Below are 18,209 nucleotides of genomic sequence, written 5' to 3'. Positions count from 1 at the left end.
AAAGAAAAAGAAAAAGAAAGCATTTCGGACCTGATTGTAATTTGTGAGAGAAAAAAATGAGTACTGCTTAATTAGGATAAAAATCGTTGCATGCTTAGCAAGACAGTCCTTTTAAAATCTCAATTACAAACTCTTTAAATTCTTCAACTCTATTTGTCATATATTTGAAGATATTTTATAATCTATTTTTACTGACTGATGGGAAGCATGCTAATGGTTCTTCACAAGTTTGCAAGAAGAATTTACTTTTCGATTACATATACTATTTTGGTAGCAATTTTCCATCATTATTTTTTTTTCCTTATGATACCTGAATCATAATTTTGGTAAATTCGAGCAGATAATTCATTTTGTAAACTTAGATAAAATAATAATAACCTGCCTTTATCAACTGTGGTTTACTTTAGAAAATTGTTTGATAGATATTTTAAAAATTATTTTCTACTACAACTGGAATCCCCTTTTATACATCATATCAGATTAAGCTATTCCCTTACTTCTCCCAACAAAATGAAGTTCAAATTCTTTACCTTGATTTTTAAGCCTCAGTATTTTGGCTCCAATCCATTGTTGCTCTTTTATTCTCTATAATGCTCAACCAGTCATGATCTGTTCCTCTACAATAGACTATCTGAAGTTTTCAGGTTTAGCCACACCTTCTGTTATTTCACTCATACTTTTCTCTAGGTCTACAATTTATCCCATAAACTCCAAATTTGCCTCTCTAGGAAGCATTTCCCTAAAGAGAATTTAGTAGCCTTACCACACTCCTAGTACTTTGTTCACATCTCTTTTATTTTATCAATAGTAGATATTTTTGTCCCTAAGAGTGGGGTCTCTCTTATCTCTAGCCACCTCTTCATTGCTCAATATATTTTCTATATACAGTAAATCTTCAAATAATAATTTTTGAAGTATAGTACTCCAAACTAGGTAGGGTACTTTGTTCTTTCTATGAGTAGCTGAATTTTAAATAATATAAAAACTATTCTAATAATGATTTTTTTAAAAAGCAGATGCTGAGAAGCAGCCACCAAAATTGCCTCATGAACAACAGATAGGAGGATGGGTAGGACCTTAGCCATGGTAAGAACCTCAGAGGCATAACATCACAAATCCTGCTATTTGTCTGGGATCCTGAGTATTAGAAATGGTGTTATTTGGATTAAGAAAGTAATAAGTAAATTCCAAAGCTATATTTTAACAGATATTCATATTTAGTCCAAATTCCTTCCTTTATACCAAGAAATGTAGATTTCTAGAGGGTCCTGGTCCACGTTTATCATTTTTAAACCTCTGTATTGCCACTGCATGAAATCAAATACATCTGCAGCATACACTGCAGAGCATCATGTTCAGGTCCAAATAACATGTGCTCCAGGGGAATTTGGAAAGTTGGGAAAAATAAAAACTGCCAGCTTTTTTTTCTGAGTATTTTTAAACTTCATCATAAAATAACTTGAGGATTGTTCAAGGTATAAGAATTTCCTTAGATTTGGAGATTCATGCTCAGGTTGAGTACTTCCTATTGGAAAAAAAATGTCTCCTGTTTCTCTTTGCAAGAAACCCACCTTTCGGGAAATCTCACAGCAGTTCTGAGTCTCCCTGGCAGAGTCTAAGACTCAAAAGTTAAACTAGGACCCCTTCAAACTAGAGTTTCCCAACCAGCATATCTAATAGCTTGCACATACTGATTATTAGCTATCTGCTGCATTCATAGCTGCTGCCTTTCTACTTTTGTTTTTAAATACTAATGATTTGGTTGAGTTGGCAGGAGAATGGAATGTCTCAAAGCCCAATCATGCTACCTGCAGTAGATCACTAATTTCTGTTACTTGTACCATATTCTACACTTTTGACTTATAATTGAAACTACATGTAACTGGTATGACAGAATCATCCGAAAAAATTTTATTACCTAAGAGAGTTTAATATTTTTATCAATACTTGTGCAGAGATTGAAGGATTTTAAATTATTTTTAAATAATTAAGAAACAATCTAAATAATTGAAATATGGCATTATAATTCAGAAAGTACTTATCACTGAAGAACTATTATCCATTTTGGCCTGCTACATTTTACCTACACTTTCTTACCATCTAGTGACATGTGACATAGGAACAAGGACTTTAGAGTTTGGAATTATTTCTCAGCAACTGACTTTAGAGTTTGGAATTATTTCTCAGCTCTGCCAATCACTTGCAGCTCCGTGGCCTTGGACAAAAAATTCAACCCCCCTTAGCCTCCATATTCTTGACCTATCTAACACTCAGGAAAATTATAAGAATTAGGAGAAATGATGTACACACCTGAAAGATATTTGAAAAAATGAAAAGCACTTTTTCAGTCTATATTCTACAAACTCAGTAGCATTCTCCTTTTCTCACTCCCAGCTTATTTATTTAAATTGAGCTAAAGAGAAACTAAGGCTCATCTTTTTGGCAGCCTTTGTTAGTATGGGTAGCATCTGCTACTTCTAAGACCACCTCTCTTATGAGGTCTCTGCTTGCCTTATAGCATTCCCTTTGTTGGGCTTCAGGCAGACTTTGGGGTTACAATTATTTAAATAGTACTCCTCTTTCTCCTGAATTCCTAAGATAGTCAGTAGGGGCAAATCTCAGATGCAGACAAGATAAAGGGAGGTCTAGCTTTGGCTAACTGATGACAGGGCCATTCAAAGTAGATATCAGGTGAATGCCTTGGCAGATGAGCAGAAGACAAGGACAAGGGAATCTAACAACAGGCACAAGAGGCCTAACACGGTGACCCCTGAGAAAGAATTGGCATCCTATAACTTGGGTAATAGGGGAACTGGAGATCTGACCTCAGGCTCTGAGGCTCTGAGGCTCAGGAGAACCAGGGGCAGACTCCAGTACTAGAAGAACAAGATAATGATACAGATCCATTTATTGGATCTTAGACACCAGGAAAGTCCTAAAGAGCAAGGCTGAATTAAAAGATCATCACAGATGACTGACAGGATAGTTGAGCTGTCAAGATGGAGATCAGGGAAGATTTTTTGGGTGGTCAGGTCTGTCTCAGAGTTTCGGCAGAGCTCAGACTACAGATGGTGGTTATGTGCCTTGATCAAAAAGAATCAGAGAAATGTTGGGATTGGGGCCAGGGGGCAGGTCTGTTGATACTTTGAATGCCACTCCCTATTTTCACAGAGCACATTTTCCTTTCTCTCTTAAAGTCATACATTGACCTAATAAAAATCAATAAAGAGCTGAATCCAGATTCTAAAAATTGTACTTTTTTTCCTCTTCATGGTGCACTTCAGAGTTCTTATTTTTCTTACTAGCATTTCCCTATTTATAGGTATTCGTGCTGCTATGATTTCAAAAGTCGGTCATTTCAAAAACTTTTTGAAAATAATTTTTAAAAAGGACTGGTTTTGTATTTTCCCCCTGTATTTCTTTTTCGTGTTTTCCATTTTTCTTTAAAAGTATTTTGCAAAATTTCCAGACTTCCAGACAATACCCTTGCTGTATCTTTAGAAACTTTTTCTGTACTCTCACTGCTAACTTCGCACTCCCCAGTTTCCAGCAGGTGTTACAAAACTCACTTTGCAGATTTCATTTTGCAGTTTCTGACATTGCAGAAGCCAAAGATAGCCTCTTATTCAATGCGGACACTGCAAAACAAAAGCCAGGAGGTGATAGTTTTGTGAAGGTGTCCGATTGTTATACAGGTAGAACTGCTTTAATGAATACCATTGTAATGTCTGTTTCTATTCAGTGAGACTATTCTGTGCTCTGAAAACGGCTCCTGGTAGGTGACACTTCTTGCTATACTGTTCACTCATCCTGGATAATAGATGCTTCCCTTAGTGAAGCATGCAAACATTGGACACTGTTTAAATTTAGAAGATAATTAATTTTCACTTTTTAATATAAACTTTTACATGTAAATATGAAATGTATACATATAAATATATAAAAAAGCTATGAAAACAAAGAACTTCTAAGTTAAATTTAGAGATCTGCACACATTTAGCCCACACTACAACTTTTGGTCAACCTATGCCTGTGAAAAATTGATGCACTGAATGCAGTGCCTTTGAGTTTTTAGCAGAAAATTAAATTCTCACGCTTACTGAGAGGAGAAGATTGATCTTTCAAACATTATTTCGACAAGCATATAACAACACATAAGAAAAATTAGGATATGCCTTTCTTTGAAAATACATTTTACAACATAGGTTTCACATATGTTTTTTTTTTTGAGATAGACAAAGGAGGGAAGCATAAGAGCAGAGTAATATGAATATGATAAGGAAATAGTATGGGTTAAATCTGACATACTCGGGAAATGTTACCTATACAACTGTCTGACATACTCGGGAGATGTTATCTATACAACTGTTATCCATGGATAACACAGCTCCACTAATATGTATCTGGGGTACCTTTCTCTGAGGGTACAGCAGGAGTCTGTATGCATATCCAAGTGCTTAATACCCTTACCTTGATGGTAGCCAGGACCACTTCCATTATGGCGCACTGTCTTGGCGTCAGACCCCTGGCATCCTCTCTAATCATGTGCTCCTGGAAAACAGGTTTACAATTGCTTATAAAATAACCAGTTTATTTGTTTAACAATTATTTTCAAACAAAGTCTGTATAGTTCCCATATGCAAACATTTTCTATTTGAAATATTTTCTTTCAATGGACACTTTTTAGATAATTTTGTCATATATTTAATAAATATCCATTTTGCCAAAAAAAATGTTAAATGTTTACTTAAAGTGCAGTACTTGATTTGTATGGTGTCTTTTTTTCCCACTTATAAGTTAATGTTAGAAAAAAAAAGAGAGAAACCTGGAAAATGCATGTATCTAATCTTTTTCATCCTTAATTCTCTGCTTTATGTTTTATAACACTAAGGAAAGTTAATTATGGAAAGGATTTAAGAGGTGAATTTTAGCTTCTCCCAATAACTACTGATAAAGACTACTTTATAATGCCTCCAATTTATTCTCTTTCTTGGATCCCCATAATGTTTTGTCATTACTAGGAAAAGCCCCGAAGAATTAACTGAATTTGAGTCTGGACATTTTCAATATTTTACAATCATTTTTCAACATTTTAGAACTGATGTCCATATTTTACAATGAATTTTCCTTATTGTTCACTGTGGACTTTCTCAACCCATCATTCAAAGCTTATTTAGGGAAATGATGGTAGAAAACTGAATACAATAATAAAGGAAACAGAAATTTTTCTAAGAGAAAATTAAAAAATTCCTGACCTTCCAAATTAATGCAGTGTTCCCAGGGTTGCTATTGTTCTAGTCAATAAGAATCAACAAATATTTATGAGCGCATTATGTGCCAGCACTGTTCCAGGTGATTCAGACATATTGTTCAATAAAGAAAGACTTTTACTCTTCTGGAACTTAAATTCTAACTTCTATAAGTGCCTTTGTGTGAATTAGAGGAAAAGACCATGTGGGAGGACACACCTCTGAGAATATATGGCTTGATTAATGGATCAGTGCCTTTGGGCAGTAATAAAAGTTGTCTCATTTTTCTATGGAGCACAGCTCCACATCAGCACACATGGCTTCATTGTGACCATCAGTCTTTCCCTTAGCTAGGCACTCTGTGCATTTCACAGATTGTACAATCACAACTAGTGGCTCATCCCTCAATTGTAGCCCTTATTCTGTTATTTCGTAGATGCCACAACTTCCTTAAAATAATCTCTGTTACTCACTTCTGCAGGCTTTCAGTGCCTATCTTGGCAATTATCACCTGCTAGGCACTCAATATATCTTTGGTAATTGAATTGTACTTCCTTCAGCTTATCTTGTAGGGTACAACATGCTTAAATGTATTCATACTCCTTTGAATATTGTTGAAACCATGGTATAATGCTTCACAGATCCCTGGTATTCACTTCTGCATCTCGCAGCATCTTTCTCTGATATAAAGATTTCAACACTAACACATGAATTCATTTAATATTTTTTAAACAGGAATATTAAATACCCTCTGAGACTCAAAGAGTAATGGAACATATTTGCTGAATTATAGGGTGAAATGCTTTAGGGAAAGTAAACACAAATATTTTATATTAATAAATCTCTCTGGCTTTATTGGTCTTGACTGGCTTTATGATGTGGTCATAGTTTTTAATAGATGCTAATAAATAAGATATGTGGTGCTGGAGAAAAATATAATTCTTGCTAGAAATAATTTTTCTGGGATTTAACAATAGCCCATTCAAACAAGGGAGTCTCTGAAAGAGAATGGCAATGAGTTATTGCCCAATGAGTTATAACTTGCTTGAAGTAAATACATAGTCTCTGATGTATTTTTATTAATTGGTTTTGATATTATATTACCTAAACATGAAGATGTATTCTTTTTTAAAAAATTGACAAATAAATCTGATCTCATTAAATAGTAATTAGTTTGGTATACATAATATCCATATATTATGGAGTTCCAGAAGCACGAGGTAATAAAGAATATGTCAGACTGCTGAATAAATCCTTGTTTTAAGAGTTAATCTCAAACCATAGTTATCTCATTGTTCTATTTTCCTTGATCTTTTAAGTAAGGTTGTTGTTAATATTTCTATATAGGATTTCTAAATTTATCCATTGGTAAAATTATTTGAAATAGCACTTTTCCAGTGGATTAATCCTGCTTCCAAACTAATATATACAAAAAATATAAAGACCCATGGTTTAAAATGAAAAACAAACAAACAAACAAAAAACCTTTGGTAGTAACATTCTAGTAAAATAAGAGAAAATAGCTTTGTAAAATTTTGTTTCATTATTATGGCCAGATTTTTACGTTTTTCCATATGATTGTTGAAGCCTTACTGTTCTGTAATACAAACAATAATTAAATGGACTAATAACTTAATAATTAAAAAAATCAAAGGTCAGTAATAGAAAAATATGATACAGAACTAAGTTATTTTCCATCACCTATGTATAACAAGATTCTATTTCTAGTCCTGCAGATTATTTCAGTATTGATGAAATAACCTTTTTATTCATAATTTGGACATTTTATTTATAATTTGCTTTTAGTTTATTACAATCATAAGATAATTCATTGACTTGAAAAAATTGGGGGCTGCAAAGGGACATAAACTGTTATGTTTTCTGTAGACTCGAATTTTTCCCACCTAGCATGCATATGCCCTGTGGAGAGCCAATCTCTATCCCACACAGAGTTTATACGATTTCAACAAGGCAGACTGTATCCCCAGCTCAGGAGTGGGTTTGTGAGTTAAGCCAAGTGGCATATGTCACTCCCCAGGCCACAGTGGTTGGCTTGGGAATGGTGATAACACTCCATCAGAGGTGATGATGTGCCAGTGGACTTTGCTGGAATTCCTTGCATCGAGGTGGGTGTTCTTCTCTTATAGGATTTCAAGTTCAAAGATGTTAAATATAGAGCAGAGACAACCATTTACAAGCAGGAAAGGAAGTCTGTTACAGCAATACAGCAGACAAGGAGAGAGCAGAGCTGAGAGACAGTGAGTGACTGGGTTCCATAACATCGTTTGAGTTCCTAATCAAGCAGTGATGAAAACCAGAGTTACCCAAGGACTCCACGGTTTCATGTAGCAATAAATTCCCTCCTTGCTTATGTTAGTATGGCTTTTCATCATCTTAAACTGAAATATTTCTAGCTGATATAACAATCCTTGCAGGAAACCGAAGCTCAGGGAGATGGAATATGTTTCCTAATATTGCACAGATGCTAGAAGCACGGCCAGGTCCATTTCTTTTGTAATGAGATGCTATGATGTTTCACCTTCATGGTTTAATACGAGAAACTTTAACACTATATAAATCCACTTTTCAAAGTAGAAACTAAAAATCCCAGGGAGGTAATAGAGGGATAAAGAAAGAGATAGAGATCTGGGATACAAAACAATAGTTTGGCAATGATATCTATCTTCTACCTTCCCTTCGAACTATCAACATCACTGAATACCTGTAAGAAACAATTTTAGGTAATGGTTGTGTCTTCTAAATGGATTATCGGCATTTTTTTTCCTGTAAAAGGGGAATAATGTAGGTGATAAAATAGGATTCTGAAATTATAGGGCACCTATTTTATCTTGGCAAGTAATTACACAGTCAAATGAATTATCCTCCCTCTGTGTTGTACAAACAGAACAATCCCAGTGCTACCTAACTTTGAGCCGCCAGCTGAGGAAGAAGGCATGATAACTCCTGTGAGTGGGAGGTGGCAATTCTTTGCAGTTACCATGCAAAGATAATGTATGCATTATCTCATTTATCTTTACAACAATCCTATAAACCAAACATTAACATTTTCCACATTTTACAGATGTCAGATCTGAAGATTAAAAAGGTTAAATACTTTGGCTAGTGTCACATAGTTGGAAGCAGCTGAGGTAGAATTGGAATCAAGGTGGTCTGTGTCTGTAACCTACCCCCATGCTACACTATATTCTAATAGGTAGAAATGAAACAAAACAACATGTATTTCAACATAGGCACAATGTTGGCCTATATGTGGTCCATTGATAAATGAATGGATGGATGAAGAAAATGTGGTATATATACAATGGAATACTATTTGGCCTTTATAAAGGAGGAAATCCTGCCATAATGCAACAGCATGGATGGACTCAGAGGACATTATGACAAGTAAAATAAGCCAGTCACAGAAGCACATATGTATTTTAACCAGTCAAGTTTCTTTCCTAGTGGAACAGAAACTGAGGTGCCCTACACAATTGCAGAGTCTTGTGAATCTCAAGCAATAATAAAGGGCAGGTTATTTAGTCAGCAAATTCTATTTTATAATGGGGTTGAACATGTTGACAAGTTTAATGCCTGCTTTAATGAGTTTCATTTTCTCATTTAAGTTTTTTGTCTATAAGACTTCTCTAGATTTTACTGGATTTCTATGAAGTGTTCCATTTTGCCATTATTTATACAAAGTCGATTTAGTATATGAAAGAAAATATATTCTCTAATTTACTCCAAAAGCAGAAATGCCTAATGCTACAACATAAAGTCAAAAACTCCTAGTTGCCCTACCAAATGGAAAATATCAGAAATATAGCAGAATGAATAAAGAAGCAAAATTCCGTCCATATATTTTGACCTGATCCAACCTTGAAGCAGATTGTGAGATCACGAACACATATCTTCTTTGTCCTGCTGTGTTAGATATCATTACTGGTAGGAGAATGGTTTCTTGCAGAGCTGTAGTTACCTCAAAACTTTTCACAGACAACCAGTAATTTTTTTTTATTATTACCTTCAGTTTGGATAACTGTCCAAGATCTTTAGCAGCAATGAAAATCATCTGGGGTCCCTAGAGATACACATAAAAAAAAAAAGAGAAGACTCAGTTTTAAGATCTTTAGTAATAGTCATAGTAGAAATGTGGACAATAGAGAATTTGTTTTATTTCCTCATTATATCTATGACTTTTATGCCAGATGTCTTTAATCAGTCTATTTTACAGATTGGGTCAAAGGTATCTAGAACTTCTGGCAATATAACTGTCCTTATGGGCATCCCACTTCTGAAAGTTCTAAGTCGAAGTTACTAAATGGGTTGCTGCTAATGTAGCCAGTTTAATTTGGCATTTAGATTAAATCTGTGATCTTTAAGTTTTATTAATTCATTTTCATTAGAGGCAACTCCCTTACTCCATTCCTTCCCAAAATCAATGTATGCCAAATTTCAAGATACAGAGCTGAAGAAGGCAGAGCTGTTCCTCCTGAAATGCTGTATAATCAGAGACATGCCTTCAATTCCACCCTCAACTGGAACCTTTTCCTGGAACCCTAAGGTTCTAGGAAGAGTGAAAAACACCGAAATAAACTATCCAAAGCACTACTGGAATGAAAAACTAGAGGCATGCCTGTTGGTAAATGTGACAGAAGTACTAAATTTGGCTAATTTCAGTAGCAGCCTAGACTATTTTCACAATAAGTAATCAGCCATTTTGGAGTACCATTCTCCATTTTTTGTGGAATCTGTATATTCGTTAGGAAATTAAGGACTACAAAGTTAATAAGAACAGCAATCACATCTAATTTTGCTCATATTTTGTCCCCACACCCAGCACAGTGCTTAGTACATAGTAGAAACTCAAAGAACAGGTACTAAATGAATGAATATATAAGATAGCTTCATACTTGGGGATCTCAATGCTAGAGAAAATCGAGGTGATGATGAGCTTTCCTAGGGAAGAACTTACATCAAAATTGAAATGTCATATATAGCATTTCTGCTATAGCACAATGTATGTATTCTTAAAAAACCTCATATTCTACAAAACTGTACACTAGAAATAGTAGGGCTCATGGGGAAAATAGCAGTGGGCAACATAGTCAAAGCTCATACAATTTTATTGCTGAATAACTGTCAAAAACAATAAATGCTACTTTGGGAGACAGCTTAGACAGCTTGCATTTTGCTCAGTGAGGCTGGTGACTTCCTCAAGGAATATTAAAAATGCAACCCCCCACAAAACAACAACAACAACAACAACAACAAACAGACAAACAACAGAACAATCGAGTACAATTATGGGCTGAGACAGTACCCACACAAGTGAAGCTCTGAGCACAGGGGAAGGATAGCCTGCCATGTGTGAGAGCCATGCAAGGTGTATCTTTCTGGATAGAAGGCCTATGGGCAAGTGGGCCCTCCCCTGCCCTTCAATTTTTTAAAAAAATTAGGAATGAAAGGGCTCCTGCCTGTGTAGTAGCCAAGCTGACTGCTCTCCTTTTCTAAGTTCATAGCTTTTCTATTCCAGAGCCTCTCACCTAGGAAAATTTTCATATAAACAACCCAATTTCCAGATTATTCTGACATCATTCTCGTATTGGTTGCTGACTGGTATTACAGAAATACATTGTGTATTGTAGCAGAATAAGGTGTGCGTGTGTTTATATATGTGATTTGGCTCCCCTCATATGTAGGCTATCAATGATTATACCACACATTAATGGCATGAAGCAAAACTCAAAGTAATTTATATTTTATTACCCACTGACTGGCAGTAAATCAAGAAAAACATATGTATCTTTGCATCTTGGAACACTTTACAAGAAAACATTTTCTGTATAATTTCATTGGATAAATATAGACCAAGTGTGCATGATTAATGGCATCAGTACATATTTTAGTGTCATTTATAATTACTCATTATTTGCACTAACTCGTCTTTCTCCCAGAAAAAAACATTACTTCATGACAGGTGCTTGCTAGGATTATTTTTTTTCTTTGTTTAGCTCAGGATAAGGGAACTGAGATACCTGGACTGTGTATCAATTTGCCCACTGTCTAACTTTGCTGTCAATTGATCTTTTGGTTTATTTCACTGTATATGATACAATCATGTGCTTCAAAGCCACTAAAAGCTGTCTCCTTTATTAATCTCTAAATGGGAAGGTAATAAATAAAAGTAAAATGTAAAGATGAAAAAAACCCACAAGGCACTGCTTGATTTATTTTCTTAAACTGTAAGATTTCAGAAAGAAACACAGTGGGGATGTTCTATCCTAAAACTATTTCCCTGGAGGTTCACAGTAAAATTAAAAATTATGTGTAGACTAGATAACCCTATAAATTGAATTTAGATACATTTTTTTCCAAGAGATAAAATTTGACTGCTATTGCCACTATTTAAAATTGATTTGTATAAGAGAATGTTATTTGAATCATCATTTTAAAAATACTGTATACCAAACATTTTTTTTCCCAAAAGAGATTCAATTAATATTTCATCTGGATCAAAATTGTTCACATAAACAAAAAACAATTAGATGGGTTATTAAAAGTATAATAAAACTTTAAATACTTACTGTTTGGTCTGTCAGAGGAGGGAGAACGATTTGCTTTTCTATTTTGTTAAGAACTAGCTTCCACAGCTCTTTCAAAACTCGTTTCAGAACTGTTTTCTCACAGATTTTTGCTGAGAGACTTAATCTGAAATAGCGCATATAATCACTCTAAAACTCATATCAAGGTATCAACTTATTTTAATGAACAGAAATTCACATTTTTTTCAATACTGAGATTCAAATACCTGAACAGGCCTTTATAATTTTCAAATGCTAAACTTCATTTACTGAAAAAAATACATAATATCAAAAATCTATTTTATCATGCTTTATATTAGATAATTATCTCCTTGGTAGAAAATGAATTCAGAGTATTTCTTTCCTACAATTGCTTTCCTAAATTGACATCAAGACTTCCAAAGTATGTGATTTTCACCTGCATTCCCAACTTGTATTTATCCCATGCCCCATATTCATGGTGTAGGCCAAACACCAAGGAAATACATTTATATCACTACCTGGCCCTGAACCAACATAACAAGATGTCAAAGATGCATGTAACTTCACTCAAGAGCCAATATTTACCAACTTTATTTTCCAGTTTTACTGAGATACAACGGACATATAACATTGTGTAAGCTTAAGGTGTACAACATAATGATTATATGTGTACATAGTGAAATAATTACCAAAATAAGTTAACATTCATCATCTCACAGTTATAATATTTTTCTTGTGATGAGAACTTTTAAGATCTATTCTCTTAGCTATGTTCAAATATACAATACAGTATTATTAACTATAGTCACTATGCTGCACATTATTATATCCTCAGGACTTATTTATCTTATAACTGGAAGTTTGTACCTTTTGACTGCCTTCACCAATTGCCCCCACCCCCACCCCCTCCCAACCTCAGGCAAACACTAGAATCATTCTGTTTCTGAGTTCAGTTTTTTTTTTTAGATTCCAAATTTACAAAGTTTAATAGGTTTAAGGTATCTCTTATAGCGTCTTCTCATGGAGAGATAATGATGGTGACATCATCTGGCAATTATATAACACCTTAGTTTAGAAACCTCTTCTGCAGATATTTCTCATTTATTACTATATCCACTTTAGAGGTCAAAAACTGGCTCAGAGAGGTTAGGAAACTTGTCCAAGGAAGTGAAACTAATAAGTGAGAGCTGAAATTCAAAGTCAGACTATTTTCCTCTGAATCCAGTATGTCATCCAAAGCCCCACCTTGATAAAGGTGTTTGTGTATGAAAGCCCAGAAGTATATGAAGACACAGTGCTGCATACATATTTACTTAAAGTACCATAATATGATGTGAACTCTTTGAGATTCCTTTAATGGGAGTTAATTAATCTGTTTCACAGTGGACTAAAGGTGTCATTCATATATATATATATATAGTCAGGGTAGCCTCATTGACTCTAAGTACTGTGCATACTTTTGGACTCAGAAATTATAAGCTGAGTTCTGGTTCTGATAGAATCAGAAATGACTGTTTTAAATATTTATTATATAATATTAACATTTAAATAACTAACTTGTTAATATTAAAAGGTATGTGGCATGTGAGCAGCAAAGGGAGAGACTTTCAAAAATACATTTTCATGTAGAAGTATTTTTCCTAACACTACTGTATGTGGACACCTAATACACATAAAACACATGAAAACGACCTCCTTTGGATGAAGAGAAGAGTTGGGACCCCTCAGGCATATCCACGGAACTCCATACGTAGCCCCACTGGTTTAGAGGCCATTGTTTGGAGGTCGCATGTCTAGCCTGCTAGTGGCCATTATCTGGACACAGCAGAAGCCAGCAGATGTGTCATGGCAGAATAACAGAACCTGAACTCAGACAAATTACTAGGATGTTGTGAGACGCAACGGATCTGCCAATTTTGCAGCAGATGTGTAATTTTCATTTTCAAAAGGTCTGAGTTTAAGAACCGATCTTGTTTTTACAGTTAGGTTATGTACTTGGCATGTTAACTAACCCTGCTTAGACTGGAACTGAATGAATAGGTGTAAAATCATTGACATGTTTTCAACTCCACGTGGCTTTTCTGTCACCTGGAAGTAGAGTTTACAGCTCATTTTATAGAGTGGTGAGGTCTTGGTGGAGAAAATGAAACAAACAAATAAGATGTTTCACTTAAAGAGGCTGCATAAAGACAAAGAGAACCTACACATTTATAGCATGACGCAATTTCTAAAGGGTTTTTCGCAAAGCCACCTTGAAAACTTTTGGCCCTCTATTGTTCATTTAAAATAACTGGGGAAAAAAAAAGGAAAAAACAAAAAACAGGCATCTAACAACTGCATCCTTAATTTAGTCAGAATTAATCAACTTGATAATGTAAGATAAAAAGCACTTATTTTGGAACCTGAGCTATCTAGAGTCACTGACTACAGAACCAATTATCCAGAAAATTTTCAAATGCCATGATACTAGCAGGCCATAGAGACTTTCTATCATATAGTCGATCAGAGTTTCATGAAAACTTTTCCGGCTTTTCTCCCTCCCCCTGGAATGCCCTTCCCTCATTTCCATACATTCAAACCCTATCCACATTTAAGACCCAATCCAAATGGAATTTCTACTGATAGACTGAAAAGGAGATTATTACTCTATACATGATTGGGTTTATTTGGGTAGCTTTCTTATTTTTTTCTTTCTAACCTATTGGCTCCTGGAGAACAGAATTAATATCTGACTTTTGAAAAATCCCCCCTAAACAAGTGTCTTTTATGGTTACACATTCTGAAATAGCGCTGAGAATTTCTGTAACTCTTCTTGCCTCATATAATAATGTTTTCCAAAAATTTTAAATCTCACAAATTTTTAAAGCTGATGTTTTTTCTATATTTATACACTTTTTCTACTAAGAATTAGAAGAAAATATATATGATGATATAATAAGGTATAATTTTAATAATTAAAACTGAGTAAAGTAAGAATCTAAAAACACTGAGAATAAGGGTCCACCTGCTTTATGTATCAGCCCCATTTTATAGATGGTGAAAGGTCCCTCGGCTAGTAGTTGACAATATCAGGATAACTAAAAATTTCTTGTATGTTCCACAACATTTGGTTACAGTATTGACAAAAATACATAGTTTTACTCATGATAAATGACATAGTTCTACACTGGTAGTTAGAATTCTAAGAACAGAAGGCATTCCAGTAGGAATTTTAAGAGAATCAGGATTGCTTTGTCCTGATCTCTATTCACCATCACATTTATAACCAAGTGGTGGTGTGTTCATGTGATTCAATCCTGTGTTATCCACAGAAAGAGCCATATAATAAGATAAAAATTTCAAGGGACTGTGTAAGAAATTAGGTGATAAAGGCCTACATTAAGAAACTAAAAAAAATGAAGTCTTTCTCTGTCTTCTTTTCTCTATTCTTCCCTTTCTTCCCTCCCTTCCTTTCTTCTTTCTGCTACTTTTCTTCTATACTCACTTGCCTGCCTACCTCCTGCTAGCTATCTAATTACCTACTCTACTCGCCCATGTTCTAGATATTTCCTCATAAAGAAAATAAGACTTAATTTGTCTCCCAAATATTGAAATTAAAGTGATAAGAACATTAGTCTTACTTATGTAGTAAGATTATACATAAAGGGAAGTGGAATTAAAATAGAAGTCATAAATATGGAGAAGAGGTTTTCCCTAATTTTTCTTTCTTTTCCTTATCTTTAAAGAAAGGTATTGTATCTTTCTTATTTATTTTGGTCCCTTTGGTATTAATTGATTTGCCACAACAACATTAAAGGAGGTAACATAGGTAAACTACCAGGTATAACATTGGTCCCTTGGTAGGCATTTGAAATTATTTTTTGCTTTCTCTTCTATCTTCAATTCAGGTTTTAAGCATTACTGTCTAAAAAATCATGTCACTGGTTGCTTTAGATCGATAGTTCCCAATTGTGCACACATTTTAAAACATAGGTGCCCTTGATCCTTCTACAAGCTTATGAAATTAGAACTTCTAAGAATAATAACTGAGCAGAAACATTAAAAAAAAAGCAAGTTTTGGTTAAGAACACTGTCTTAGTTGGTCATAAAGGCCTTTGTTCCCAGCGACTCCCACCAACTAGACTGTAACCTCCATGGAGTCAGAGACTGCCTCCCCCATTCATCTCTGTCTAGTGCCTACAGTAAGGTTTGGTACAGAAGGACACTCAAATAGCTATTGAAGGTTGAGTTGAGCAGCAATCTACTTGCCTCTGAGCTAATTAATTCTACCCACATTTGCGCTATTCTCTTCCTCAGCAGGTTTCTGACATGAAATCAGCTATTCTGGACTCAACTCAGTCTTTTTTATGTCCAGTGGGTTGCAAAACAATGTGTTATCTGAGGAGTATGAAACCCCAAATCTCTTCCTCCTCAGAATAGCAGCCTCCTTGGTTACCAATATTTATTTCCTCTCCATTTTTCCTTTCCTGCAGTCATTCCTGCTTTTTTTGCCATCTAGTAATAGACTGAAAGTGTTTTGCTTTATAATGAATTAATATATTTCTGTAGAAGCCTTTTTAAAGCTGTCTTACATAGAGGAAAACATTTTTTTCCCTTAACCTATATGAGTCAAAAGAGAAAACTGGGTGAAAAACTTACGTTTTGTCCAAGAAGTCCATGAGAGGTCTTAATACAATCTCTGCATCCATTGCCGCGCTGTTCTTATTAGATGCAGTATTTCCATTTGCTCTCATTTGATTTAGTTCAAAACCCATCTGTTTTATACACTCTTCAATGATAAACTGGAAACTAAAAATAAGGAACATAATAATATTGGAATAAAAGCAAGCATCTATGTTCTCCTTTGCTCTTGTCTTTTTAATTCAACCTGGAGGAGATTGACCTGTTTCAAATGGTGTGAATTTCCTTGCTCATTAATTTTCAAATGCAATGTTCAGTTGAAAGAGATTTTGTTGCAGTGAAGCTTACCTGAAACCTATATATGCAAAGCAGATAAAAGTAATGCTCTTCAGGTTGAATTGATTTGAGTAGGGGTTCATTCAGCCCCCACCTCTCACCATAATAGCTGAGATGTTTTTCTGAGAACTGTTTTGAAAAATAACTGTTCTGAAAGATACATGGCATCTGGGTAAACCTTCTTCAATTGGCTTCTGAGACTCCACAACCTCTTGGCTTTCGTCTAAACTCTTTTGGCTGCTCCTTCTCAATTACTTGACCTCTAACTACTGGACTAGGGTTGCCAGACTTAGCAAATAAAAATCCAGGATTCCCAGGTAATTTGAATTTCAAATAGTGAATATTTTTTAGTATAAGTATGTCCTATGCAATATTTGAGACACAGTCATACTAAAATTTTATCTATTGTTGATCTGAATTCACATTTAATTGGGCATATTCTATATATTATCTGGCAACCCTATATTGTAATTTTCTAGGCTCGATCCTTGGACCACTCCATTTTTCCATCAAAAATCACTTTCTTGGCAATCATGTCTAGTCTCATGGCTTCCATACCATCAGTATACTAGTGATTCCAAAATATACATCTGCAGACATGCCATCTAATGTGAACTCCAGACTGTTTTATTAAACTGCCTATGTAGCCTTTCCACTTAGAAGTCTAAGTTTCTCTTATATCCAACATCCAATTCATCACAAATCCTCATGAATTATCCTAAATCTGAGAATCTATTACTTCCACAAACCTACTTACACCAACCCACCATTATCTTTCATCTGAACTTGTCTAATAATTTCCTAAATTGTCTCTCTGTTCAACCCTCTACAGATATACTGTTAAAATAGAAACCAAATCATACTCCTTTCTTGTTAAAAAATCTTGAATGGCTTCCAGATCCACTTAGAATAAAACCTAGAATGTATTTTATGGACTTAAAGCCAAACATAATCTGACCCTGGAAACTTCCATGATCTCATTTTTTTGAGACTCTTCTCTTGGCCACAATAGCCTGCCTGGTGTTCGTAGAATTCTCCAAGGATACTTTTATCTCATGGCCACTATTATGTTCCCACCCCCATGGAATGTCTCATGGGTCTCTTGGTCTCTCGCTTATTTCAGGTATATGACATATTTCATGCCCTTAGAGAAATCTTCTTGAACACTTAATGTGAAATGACATTTCTATCATTCTCCATCCCCTCATAGTTCTTTTTTTTTAATTGCACTAATATTTGATATGTTGCATAGTTTTCATTTATTTGTTCACTGCCTGTTGCTCCAACCAGAATGTAAGTTCTATGAGGGCAGGGAACTTTTCTTCAGTGCTATATACCCACACCGTGGAATAAGATGTCACATGTGGTACAAAGAAGTTGCTCAAGAAATAATGATTGAATGTATCAATAGACTCTCTTTGTTCGACCCAATCCTATT

General features: G+C 34.8%; 1 protein-coding gene across 1 annotated transcript in view; it reads right to left on the bottom strand.

Moving 5' to 3' along the window:
- The window catches only part of LOC105288825 (protein unc-13 homolog C), a gene marked incomplete at its 3' end in the record, with an annotated part of 460,652 nt that overhangs the window by 1,731 nt on the left and 440,712 nt on the right, over positions 1 to 18,209 (bottom strand). Inside the window, exons 25-28 of the mRNA XM_023527723.1 lie at positions 16,454 to 16,603; positions 11,837 to 11,960; positions 9,274 to 9,330; positions 4,471 to 4,551 (exon numbers count right to left, since the gene is read on the bottom strand). Coding sequence (XP_023383491.1) covers positions 4,471 to 4,551; positions 9,274 to 9,330; positions 11,837 to 11,960; positions 16,454 to 16,603 — 412 coding nt within the window. The remainder of the gene's footprint in view (positions 1 to 4,470; positions 4,552 to 9,273; positions 9,331 to 11,836; positions 11,961 to 16,453; positions 16,604 to 18,209) is intronic.

Source organism: Pteropus vampyrus, unplaced genomic scaffold (genome assembly GCF_000151845.1).
Source record: "Pteropus vampyrus isolate Shadow unplaced genomic scaffold, Pvam_2.0 Scaffold19, whole genome shotgun sequence".
NCBI classification, from domain to species: Eukaryota; Metazoa; Chordata; class Mammalia; order Chiroptera; family Pteropodidae; genus Pteropus; species Pteropus vampyrus.
Note: the sequence above shows the minus strand (reverse complement) of the source record. Positions and strands in the feature narration are given on the sequence as shown.